Source organism: Pantherophis guttatus, chromosome 2, assembly GCF_059756535.1.
Source record: "Pantherophis guttatus breed Tessera chromosome 2, ASM5975653v1, whole genome shotgun sequence".
NCBI lineage: Eukaryota > Metazoa > Chordata > Lepidosauria > Squamata > Colubridae > Pantherophis > Pantherophis guttatus.
Genome location: NC_142064.1, coordinates 53,847,139 through 53,859,934, shown reverse-complemented (window position 1 = coordinate 53,859,934; position 12,796 = coordinate 53,847,139). Strand labels below are relative to the sequence as shown.

Genomic DNA, 12,796 nt, shown 5'->3' with positions numbered 1-12,796 from the left:
TGCATTGGATAATCCTAAGTATTATTTTGATAGTATATAAAACTAAACATGGACTAAATAGATTTTTGATCTGTGTTCTTTTATGTTTCTGTACATTTTAAGAAAAATTGTCATTAGTATGTAATTATAAACATTGATTGATGAACCTACCTTCTGTATTAAATGCTTTTAAATTCAGATTTTCCAATTGATTGAAATGATTTCTCAATAGATAACACTGTCAACTACTATATAACTGCCTGAAAATATAATTTCTACTTAGCTATAGAGGTACCGCCACTAGTTTTACTAATGACTTTGTACTTGACCTGATCTAAATCCAGAGAAAATGTGAATTGTTCCTGCTGATTTTTAAATGAGATTTAAATTAGCTACATAGATTCTTTAACTTGAGTGCACAGAATGCTCAATACAGTCAGATAAGACTTTCTGTATAACTGCTAGACAACCATGAAAAACTACCCTCTAGGATTAATCATTCCTTCACTTTTTTTTGTTTGTTTTTAAACTTAAATGTTTCAAATACATTTTTTTTATATTTTTAAACGCAATAATTAACAAATGCAGGTTGAAAGGGTTACAAAGCTCATGTTAAATACAAAAATAATCCAAGCTAATGGGAAGTTCAACAACTGCTTCAAACATAAAATTGTCTGTATATGAAGCATTTTTGAAATTAACTCTCACTATATGTTAGATTTAAATTTAATTATAGGAACAGTGTAACAGGATTTTTCTTGATCTCATACATATTTTTTCATAGGCTTATAGCCTGCATCTATAAAACGTTATCATGTTAGATTATAAAGTATCTTAATTATGAAAGCAAGCTGTCAGGGTTAGTTAAACTAAGTAAGTAATCCTAAAATTGAGTCCATCAAGACTAAGGTGGCTGCAATACTGCTAAAAACATTCCTACCTTTAAGACTTACATTTTAATACCAGAAAGAAACTGTCTCCACTTACAAAATAGCATAATTCATGAGATAACTAATGAAGGAAGCCTCTTTCTCAGAGTACTTATTGGTTGCCTACTTTTCTTAACACATTTATTTCTTTCTGATAAAACAAAAACTACTTTTTGTCCCGAAGTTCTGGGGTGTTTCCACCTGGATTGTACTCTGCAGTTTGCTATACTGTATATTTGATGTTCCCTGCTATGTTCAGAATTATAGAATAACAGAGTTGGAAAGGGCCTTGGAAGCTTCTGGTCTAACCTCCTGCTCAAGCAGGAAATCCTGTACTATATCAGACATGTGGGTATCCATCTCTTCTTAAAAACTTCCAGTGATGCAGCACCCACAACTTCTGAAGGTAAGTCTTCATTTTATTTCTGTCTCTTTTTTTGGCTTTTAGTTACAGGTACAGTAGTTCTCTATTTATGACTGCAATGGACCTTGCCCATTATAGTTGCATGTTGTGAGGGTCGCTAAGTGAGCAACCCTGTCACCTTCTCCAACCTGAGCTACAAAATTCTGGAGATCTGCAAAAGAGGCCACTCATATCCTCCTGCCCACCTCTTTCACCAATCACTCATTTATCTTCTGTAGGTATCCAGACCTCATTGGGGAAAGAGAACTGGCTGCTACACCACTCAGACTGCTTTGAAAATGTTGCCTGCTTTCAGGATGTATCCATGTGGCCTAGAGAGCCCAAGGGATGGAGTAGCCTGATCTCTTTTCCCAATGAGATCTAGATCTAGAGCTCCTGATATCTATAGTACAGAAGGTAAAGGAGTGATCAGTGACAGGGGATGGAGAGGAAGGTGTGGGACTTGGTAGGTTGAGAAGGAAGCTCAAGGTCTGGACGACTTGGTAGGGTTTGAAAGCAGACATAAGGGCTGTAGGAATCTGGCATGGTGGGATGGAAGGGAGATAAGTGGAGGTATTGGTTGTAAGGGAGAATCTGGCCATTGTGAATCCAGCATCCATAATAATCATCCAGCATCCAGAAATAATCCACAGAATCTGAATTATTTCTGAAATCCTATATACCTAATCATTTCTCACTGGAGTATAATGTGGCTTATTATTTGCTGGCAAATTATATTCCCACATATAATATATGTATACATGGTATTTATGTAACATATAGTGCACACAAACGATACTCCTATTCCCTTTCAGAGTGAGCCACAATACACAAAGCACAGGAAAAAATATATTATAATAAGTAAAAGAAAGAAAAGGCAGAAGATAAAAATAAAGGAAAAGATATCTAAATCTATTTTACATCATATTCATCCACTACATTTTTTTCATATCTTTCTATACTTGCAAATGCTACCTGATTCTACCATTCTAACGTCATTCTTTTGCACCGGTCACTTATTTAATTTTTAAAACTTATTTAATCTACTTTATTTTTCCTTAAAAGCATCAGTTTGATGCTTTTAGTTTGAGTTTTTTACTCTTTCACTGAATTATGGGCTAAATCTAGATTTCCGGTAAACAGAGTTATTTTCTCAGTTCCGATAATAAACAGTCAGCCTTATGAAAGATACCATTTGCGAGGGGATGGAAGAGTATCATAAATTCTTCACTTTTGTAAACAGATTTTATTTCCTTTCAAATCCTCTAAGTACATCCACATGATTTTTCATTTAACTTAAAAAAATGGACTTGTTCAACTCCCATTTGATATTCATCAGAAGAAGAAAAATCTAGGGAGCCAAAAAATAAGTAGATGAAATAGTGACTCACAGATGATAAACACATAAGTGAGCCAAAACTTTAGTGGAGCAAATAAAAATGAAAAGTCTGGTAACTGTAATTTTAGTTGGAAAATGTGATCAGAACATACTTAAAAGCAACAACACTATTGTATTAATTTAGGCATTAATACCTTACTACAAATACAAAATTATTGTGTATGCTTTTTTTCCTGTCCATATTCTAATTATGTTGAGAAATGAAAGCTGGCTGCTGTTTTTCTATTTTTTTCTATTTTTTTTGCCAGAAATATAGACCATTCATTGCCTAAAGCTAGAGCAGCCAGGACTGATCTGTTAATTCAGTATAAGAACACAAACCATAATATAAATATTAATTGAGTATATATTTTTGTTAATGTTTCAAGCTACTATTTCTCCTTTTGTCACATTCCATCATAAGATACACCTCTTCAAAACTCAAACAAAATATATCCTTAACAACTATCATTAGACATTAATCTAGTGAACTTCAACTGTATTTTCATATTTATTTCATAAGATTCAAGGTGAACAACTATGTGGCTACATAGTTGTATGGTCATGGTGAAGTAGAGTTTTCTGCCTGGACTAAAGGCCTCCGAAGTCCCTGTTACTCTGTTATCTGTGTCCATCATAGTTAGTATAATTAACTAAGAAAATAAGATGGAATAATATCTTCAAATGTTCAAAGGTCAAATACTATTATGTGATAATGAAATTCATGAAATCATTTCTGTTCACCTTGGCAAAGGCAACATTTTCAAAATCTGAAAGCTGTCAGATAAAATATACAACAATAGAAGAAAAACAAGAAGCGGAATGACAACCATTTTCTCTTTGGGAATTGTAAAATGTTCAATTCATCAGGAAACATGATCTGCCATCCTGTTTATACACAGGTACAAAGTTTCTGCTCTGATGTTCAGAAAGTAGATTTTTAAAAGTACAGGGAATTATTTTTGTGGTTTAAAACAAATTCGGAAAAAATCCACTTTCAAAGGCTATAATCCATTTTTATAACTCTAAGACTGATTAGTTGGTGCAGTATTATGATGTTGTATATAGCTATAATGCAATCTATTGTCATACAGCGAGTTCATTCTCTGCGGGCATGTTTTTAAATAGTTACAAGAGCATCATCCATATATAAGAGAAGACCTACTACTGTACAGCCTCAGTTTGCAGAAGAATTTGAAATGGAATCCAAAGTACCATAATAATATGCTCAATAGGCACAGAATGCTGACTGCAGGCAGAAAAAAAAAGTGAAGTACTGCAATTGAGTATCTGGAAAGCAGCAAAGCACAACTAATGTTCTGCTTCTTTAGGAGAAGAGTGATAAAGAAATCAAGCGGTGGCTGGGTTTTTTGTTATTGGAAACCTGGCCCAACTTTGGCCTAGCACTGTTGTATTTCTCTAATCTGTATGGGATGTACAGTAAATTAAATGTTCTTGGCTCTATCATACTCTGTCCCTTTTTGGTCCTCTGCTTATTGTCTTGGCAGGTTGTTGATGTTGTGAGATCTTGTATCAAGTTGAGGTCCTAAGAGGGTAATATCAACACACATGGATTTTTAAATATATACTTATGTTCATGTTTTGAAACTCTGGGGTTCATTTAATTATTTTGCTCATCTTCAAATCTGGACTTAAAAATTAGGTACCTTGGTTCCTGATCCTTGGTTTTCAAACAAAAATAAGAATTTCAAGATGTCATATAATATAAAAAAATATTTTGCAGTCAATCTGCAAATTTGAGTATTCATATTGTATTCATATAATTTTTGTACTGACAAAAAACTGGATAATCTATAGTTTTGGTTTCCTTATGATGCCCCTTCACATACATACAAATTATAGAATATAGAATATAATTATAGAATATAATTCTTGCAATATAGAGCATGTGTGCGCGTACACACAAACATATATTCACAAAATCAGGTACAGATAAGCATCCAATTAGATTAATGTGACATCAGAGAAGAAATCAGTGTAAAAAGTATAGCATGTAGGACTCAAAAAATATGGTTACTTGGCCTCATGCAATTAGTATCTGTTCTGGGTCCTCCAGAATCCTACATTTTGTGTTTAGAGTTTATGGAAAGATTTTAATGAGTGAGAATAAAGTCTTCAAGCCCTAAAAAGCCTGCCCTAAATTAAGTGATTTTTCTCCACTCTTCCTCATTTTAGTGTTTAATGGAACAAAATGCAAAGCATAATGATCCCATTTTACTCTTTGTAAAGACTAAAATACAAAAGGGGGGACTTTCAATTCCACTTTATGGATAACTTCCACTGGTTATTCCAAAAGAACTTCTAAGGGATAATTAGCAATTCACAACCTACCTATAATAAAATTAAAAAATAGAATGAAATTTTAAAGAAAAGAAAAACTGGTCCATTTGGATTGGAATATGACCATTAAAGCTAGTAGGACACTTAAATCAAAATTCTTTCAATATAGCATTATGAAATGCCATGTTTATTCCTGTTTCCTGTTAGTAATCCTTTTGCTTCAGCTTTCATATATTTATTTCTATAAAACTCACAGATAATTTCGTTGTTTTGCTGTCAACGATAAATGTCACACACAAAATAGTGACATTTCTGAATACAACTACGTCTTCTGTTCTATCACTACACAAATATGTTTTTCTTTTTATTAAAGCAGCACCATTCTCTAGGGAAATATGGAATATATGATGAGCACAGCAAGCAATCCTATGCTCTAATAAATAAGCACACGTGGCAGCTTTTATATCTGTGGCAACACAGCTCAGTAAGAATTGGTTCACCAAAATGTATGCTGTCTCAAGACATTTTCCAAAATGAAAATGAGGTGAGTATCTAATAAGATCATGCACACAAGAAAAATAAATAACTAAACAGATCACCCCATGAACCTTTCCTGCTGCTTGAAAAGTAAGCAGCAGGTTTGCAATGTTTGTCATAAAATTAATTTGTTATTAAATGGCTTTGCAATTATGTAGTTTCTGAAAGTAGTATCAATTTTAAATTCTTGACATGTAAAATTTGGGATTCAGCAAGACGTGGCAAAAGAAGATATATCTTTAGAAAAGATAAAACCTTTCATAAATCCCAAACAGCCTCAGGGTCAATAAAAGTCCCAAAACAACATTTTTCAATATTTTTTCTTCTATCCCTTTTTGCAAAACACAATGTGATTTGAGAAATGCTTTTATGGCTGTCTAACATTACTGTTTTCTTCAACCAATCAGATTCAGTTTTTTACTCTCAGGCACATGGTCAATATTATTCACATTGGCAAAAATTTGGAATGCAATAAACAGAGGCTGGATAAATTATTTTTAACCATAGAGATTTGGTGATATCATATTTATGCTAAGGAAATAACAGATGCTAGGCCTCTATCTGGTCCATGTGATAGAGAGCAGAGTGAAGTAACTACATAACTATGGACTATGTTCCTAAACTTAAAACTTCCAACTGAACCTACATTTGATTGAATCTGGTTGTGATGTGCAGAGCTGAAGTACAACCTTATCCCCAATTTTTGTTTGCTCTGTATTGTGACATTCTTGTAGGCTATATATTGCCACTGTTATTGTGTAATACTTTTTTTTTAGCTTTATCAGCATGTCACCTCAAGAGAATTTGCAATCTAAAATTTGATGCAAAAAGGAGAAAGGTAAAAAAGGGAAGAAATAAGAATTACTTCACTTGGATGTATTGAAGTTGCTTATAGGCCAAATATCAATAAACACCTCCCCTCCCCCAAACTGTTAGCATTTGGGGATATCAAAGCATCCTCACAAAATGGCTGTCAAAGTAGTAACAGATCTAGTCACATTTATACTATTGGCTACGTCGGGGGGGTCAAACTTGATTTCATTGAGGGCCGCATCAGGGTTGTGTTTGATCTCGGGGCCCCGGAATGAGTGTGGCCAGGGTGAGCATGGCCAGCTTCGTGTGACTCATGTCGGGTGCATCTGTGGTGGCCCAAACGCTCTGCCAGTGAAAATGGACACTCGCTGGCAGAGGCAGCGTGGGCCGATCCATCACAGTTTCCAGGATAACCCTGCGGGCCAGATCAAAGCAATCCCTGGGTCAGATGCAGCCCCTGGGCCTTGAGTTTGACACCCTGGACAAGGCAGTTCCATGCCTTTTTATTTTTACAAACCACCCTTGTTTCCACCACACCCATGTATTGCTTCATACTACTGCCGTTTGTTCTTCATACTTCTAACATATTTCTTTTTGAGGATCTCTTCAACTCTGTGCAGTCACAACATGGTTAGTCTTTCCTTTCCTCTTAACCAGGGCCGGATTTTCCTGTAGGCTAACTAGGCTTCAGCCTAGGGCCTCAAGATCAAGAGGGAGTGTCAAGATCAAGAGGGGCCTACATTCAAATTGTTAGCAAAATTAAAATTACACTTTCACTATAGGTGAAAGGGCCTCATAAGTGGAATAGCCTAGGGCCTCTTTTCATCTAAATCCGGCCCTGCTCTTAACCCATTCACTCTTACTTCATGTGTTGTGCGATATCATATTTCTTCCTTCTCTTACTCAAACATAGCAGACTTCATACAGATACTCATTTTTGTATTCAATCTACATTAATTTTATCCTACTCTTGCTTTATCATGCCCATTTCTAAATGCACCATTCCGATACACTGAACTTACTTTTAAGTTTCTCCTGATAAACCAAATTCTGACTTTCATAGAACAAAGTGAGCAAGGACATGCTCTTATAAACAGCCTTCTTAAACATTCATCCCTTACAACAAAACACAATGCTTTTTAGTATCACTTGCACTTCTTAATTTTTTTCATCCATCTTCAATAAGCATTTTACCAAGGTACAAATTCCCCATTTACTGGTGCCTATTGTTCACTCAGTTTCCCCATAAAAAAAAATCCTAGTCCTTCAATATGTTAATTTTCACAACCTCTTTGTCTACTTCTCTTTGCATCACACGTTCTTGGCAAATCATTTGATATTAGCAACTTATTTTCACATGCCAACCAATAGATTTCTTACATTATCACCATGATTCCTTATACATTTATTGTGCATGAATACATTAAAATAACCAAGAGTACATAGCAATTCCTCATTTCATTCCCTGCTTGGTGTTCAACTATTCATTAAGGATTCAATTAATTCTCACCATATTATACTCTTATCGCATTCTGCAACCAACTTTCAACTCAATACTTATGTAAAACATTCCATAATTCAAACCCACTCACACTATCATACACTTTCTCTGAATCAACAACTGTACAATAAATGTTCCCTTCACATTCATAAATTTTTAAGTTACTTTATAAAGAACAAAAATGATATCTGCATGCCTCCTGCCTGGCATAAAACCACACTGCAGTTCCTAACTTTTACTCAATGTCACTTTGCATACCCTTTCTATCAGAATATACTTTCCGAGATCCAGACAACAAATTAATCTCCCTTCAGTTTTTACATTCCTCTTTTCCTTTGAATAGTGGAACAATAATGGAATTCTTTCAATCATCAAACAGATTTAGTTTTCATACAAATGTTAAACCATTTATGTAGCTTCTCCACTAACAAACCACATCACTGTTTTAATATTTCCTCAACTCATGCCATCTATACCTACTGTTACCCTTCAGCACTCTTACAGCACAAAACAGAACTTTTTCTAAGCAGATACTCAGCAATTGTTATTTTCAAACATTCATTCATTGAAAGTTTTATAACAGAAAATAACCTACGACTGCTTCTAGGGAGCTGCAAAATCCCAGGCAAATCTGAAATTCTCAAGGATCCTGATGTTAAAATAGAACATTTTTTTTGAAAAAGTATGAGGCACACTTTTTCAGAGCACTCCTTTTAATTAGTAACTAGATTCTTGTTTTCATTGTTCATATAGAACCGTGATGCAAACCTATGGCACACGTGCCACAGGTGGCACGCGGAGCCATATCTGTGGGCATGCAAGCATTGCCCTAGCTCAGCTCCAGTGCGCATCTGCGCGCCAGCCAACTGATTTTTGGGGCTTCTGGGCCCACCGGAAGTCAGGAAATGAGCTGTTTCTGGCCTCCAGAGGGCTTCCAGGGGGGTGGGGGTGGGGAAGGCTGTTTTTAACCTCCCCAGGCTACTAGAAAGCCTCTGGAGGCTGGGGAGGACGAAAAACAGGCCTACCAGGCCCACCATGCCATCATGTGCCAAAAGCGGGGGTTCTGCGGGGGGTTACGTGCACATGCACGTGTGTTCTGTTTAGGTGGGGGCTTGGTTGTGCTCGGGTTAGTCTGAGTTGCAGGGGGATTTGAGCTGGTGAGCTGCATTGCTCGTTTGTCATTGAGCTGCCCTCATTGACAAACGAGTCCCTAACACAAAGAATGACACCAGACCCACACTCACGAAAACCACACAGAATGTCACCACCACACATCCACGCAAAAAGCAAACCCACACTGATAAGGCACGACCACAAAGCAAAAGCCAGACCACAGCTGCATCATTAGCCACTTTAAACCCCTCCAATCCATGCATGAAGCAAACTGACACCCACCATGAAGATGTGGCACGACCACGAATGCGAAGCCAAACAACAGCAACACAGCTCACCAGCTCAAATCCCCCTGCAACTCAGACTAACCCGAACACAACCAAGCCCCCACCTAAACAGAACACACCCCCATCCAATCAGAGCATAGCCAACCCCCCATCCAATCAGAGCACAGCCAAACCCCCAACCAATCAGAACACACCTCCATCCAATCGGAACACAGTCAAGCTCCCACCCAACGAATGAGACTTCGTTGAAATGTCACCAAGACACTTCCAATTTTATGCCGGAGAAAACCTGAATAATCAAAGACCTACATACAAACACCCGCGAAAAAACATATATATATATGTCAGAAATATATATATATATATTGTTTTCGGCTTCGTGCTTCTAGGAGCAATGTTCCTAGAAGCTCCAATGTTCTAGGAGCAACATTGCTCCTAGAAGCACGAAGCCGAAAACACCAGCCTGAAGATGACGAATGAGACTTCGTCGAAACGTCGCCAAGACACTTCTAATTTTACGCGGCAGAAAACCCGAATAACCAAAGACCTACATTTGTATGTATGTATGTATGTATGTATGTATGTATGTATGTATGTATGTATAATTCGTAATAGTGTTCAACTATTAGGTTGAAATAATAACCTGTACAATAAACTAAGACCATCACCTAAAAAGAATTATGTGAGTAACAGATTTTAATATGTTGCCTATGTATTAGCACTGTTTAGGATTTGAATGCAAAAATGTGATTTGGATTGTGCACTGGTGCATACAACCTGCAAGAAATCTCTCAAAGTTGCTGCCTTGAACAGCTCCTCAAAGATGATCATGAATGGGTGCCAAGGCTTAACAGAAAAGCAAGTGAGGAAGCCCCAGTTCCCCACAGGTTCCAATAAAAGAAGAATCAAACAAAATGACTAGTGTGCCAGATTGTTTGTAAAAAAAAAAAAAAGCTTATCATAAAATGACTTCACTGATTTGATCTTTTTCTTCCAACCAGCTTAAATAATTATTTATAATGTTTGTAAATATCAGAAGATCCTTTGCAGTAACTGAGAAAGTAGAGCATGTTATCAAGATTGGGAGACAGGAAAAATATCTCCAGAATTCAAATATTTAATATTCATTTTTTTAAAAACATTGTTAATAACTTTTTCAAATGTTTAAGCAATTAATAAGTAAAAATTGAATTGTTATAAGCAAAAACTGAAGTCTTAAGTATGACTTACAATTAACAAATAAAAATTATTTCATGTTTTCAGAATGGCAGCAGAAGTTCAGTACCCTCCAACATTGCCTTTTGAGGAATTACCTTTTTTTGTACACATTTTTCTGGATGCAGAAAATATTTTGGAATATAACACTTTTGGATATTTTTTCATTGGAAGTAAAAACTCTCTATTGAAATTACTATTCAAATGTTCTTAATTAATTCTGATTAATCACAAATTACATTCCAAAAACTATCTTTAAAAGTATCACATACTATAAAATCTATTGTGCAGTACACATTATTTTCTACTGATTAGACTTCACTCCTAATTGGTACTCCACATTTATAGTTTCCCAGAGAATTGCTTGTGTCACAGCTGTGGTATCCTTAATAAGTACCAGAAATTGTTATCATGAGATGCCCAAAGTTTCTCAAGGTGGCTATATAAATCTTTTTCATACATACATACATATATACATACATACACACATACATACATACATGTATACATTATTACACCAGTTTTCAACCATTAAATATTGGATTTTGTTACTAACTACATTAAACAATGTTCTTTCTACTTACCATGTAATTTTTTTTGCCACTTCACAGAAGATAGGGTGCAATATATTTGGGCTTTTTATTGCTTTTGTAGAAAGTGCTCTTTACCTTTTTTCAATGTTTGTACATAAGAAAAAAAACAAAAGCAAAAACAGTTTTCCAGGTGGGGAAAAATCACACTGTTGTTGTGGTTGATTTCCTCAGGATGGTCTTTTGGGGTTTTGGTGCAGTTGGTGGAGGCACAGTTGCAGGTCTGAGAGGGGGAAAGCTATTACTGGGACATATGCCTACTCCTCCATTTTCTAATGGGGGAGGAGGAAGTGGTGAAGGAGGGGGTGGCAAGGGAGGACACTGTTGAGGAGGTTTTCCTGGGATGTGAGCAGATTCATTGTGCAAATGAACCTCCCTGTTTTTAATATTATACCGCACGTCACAATCAGCACAATAGCCATGGTACTGCACCTTTTCATTAAATCGTACCCGTTCCCGTGTTCCAGCCTGAGGACATCTGTCTTTCTCAGTTCTGTGCATAAGAGGTTGCATCGGAACTTTGTCCAAATTATTATTTGATATACCATATGTATCTCCATTTGGAATTTTATTAGGTCCTCCTGGTAAGCCTCCATTTCGTAGCAGAGTCCCATTAGTCTTTACAGGATTGGCAGAGATAACTGGCCTGTGGGTGTCTTCACACTTCACTGGAGTCAGCCGTGGAGGAGGTGGTGGGGGATTAGGTTTCCTTAATACTGTTAGAATAGCAGATGGATGGGGCGGAGCCCTGATGAGTGGGGCACTGCCTTGAACCTTTATTTTTTCCAAACTTGATGCTGTTGTGCTACTTGAACTGCTATTCAACGTGTCTGTTTTTGAGCTGTCAGTCATCTCATCTTCCAGCTGCAGATCAGAAGTTAGTGTATCAATCTGGTCAACCACCTGCATGAAAATCAAATACAAATAATGGTAAGGATTTATGAGAATTAAAAACAGTAGAATTTGCAACCTTTTTATAGATATATTAAATATCTCAACAAAGATACTATACAAAGATGTATAGTAAGTACATCAACAAAGTGGCCATTTGATATAAATGTATAAATGTATTAAGGTCACAAAAAAATAGGAAAGAGTCTATCTCTTATGTTCCTTGATTTAAATGAGACACTTTCACATTTGGATTATAATATTAGAATGGTAACTACCAGAAAAAAATGGCATAACAGGAAGTTTAAGAGGATTTTAGAACAACCTGCAGTAAATGGAACATCAGAATTATTGCAGAAAATGTTTGAAGAATTACACAAAAAGTTGTCCAACTCACTTAGTACTAAATTGACAAGTTTTGAATAAAGAATGGATGAAAGACTTGTTAAAATGAAAAAGGAAATAGAGAAGTTAAAAATATAGAAAAACTGTAACAAACTGAATATAAGTGTAAAAAATTAATGACAAAGTAGTAATTTTGAAATGTAAAATGGAATTTATAGAGACATGGAAAAAAATTCAGATAATCTGGCATTGTTTAGGTTGAGAAATCAAATTCCATTTTAAATTGTATTTTATCCAATTCTATTTTAAATTGTTTTTATCAGATTTTAGTAATAATTTGTGTCTGGAACTCTGCACTTTGATATGGCCCAAGGGCTAATCAATAAAGTAAACTGGTAAATTGAGAAAGAAGATTTTTTTTCTTGAAATTCAGAACAATTCTAGAGGATTCTGGAGAAAAGGTAATTCAAGCTTTATCAGTTTTTTGGATTGGAATGAAAAGGCAGAAATCAAT

At 35.7% G+C, this 12,796-nt stretch overlaps 1 protein-coding gene across 2 annotated transcripts in view; it reads right to left on the bottom strand.

Annotated features, from left to right (window-relative positions):
* Nucleotides 1–12,796, bottom strand: part of PRR16 (proline rich 16) — a 105,617-nt gene that overhangs the window by 22,378 nt on the left and 70,443 nt on the right. For both annotated transcript variants that reach the window (XM_034432827.3, XM_087886004.1), the window contains exon 2: nucleotides 11,041–11,949. In XM_034432827.3, the coding sequence (XP_034288718.1) occupies nucleotides 11,191–11,949 (759 nt within the window). In that variant the 3' untranslated portion in view covers nucleotides 11,041–11,190. The remainder of the gene's footprint in view (nucleotides 1–11,040; nucleotides 11,950–12,796) is intronic.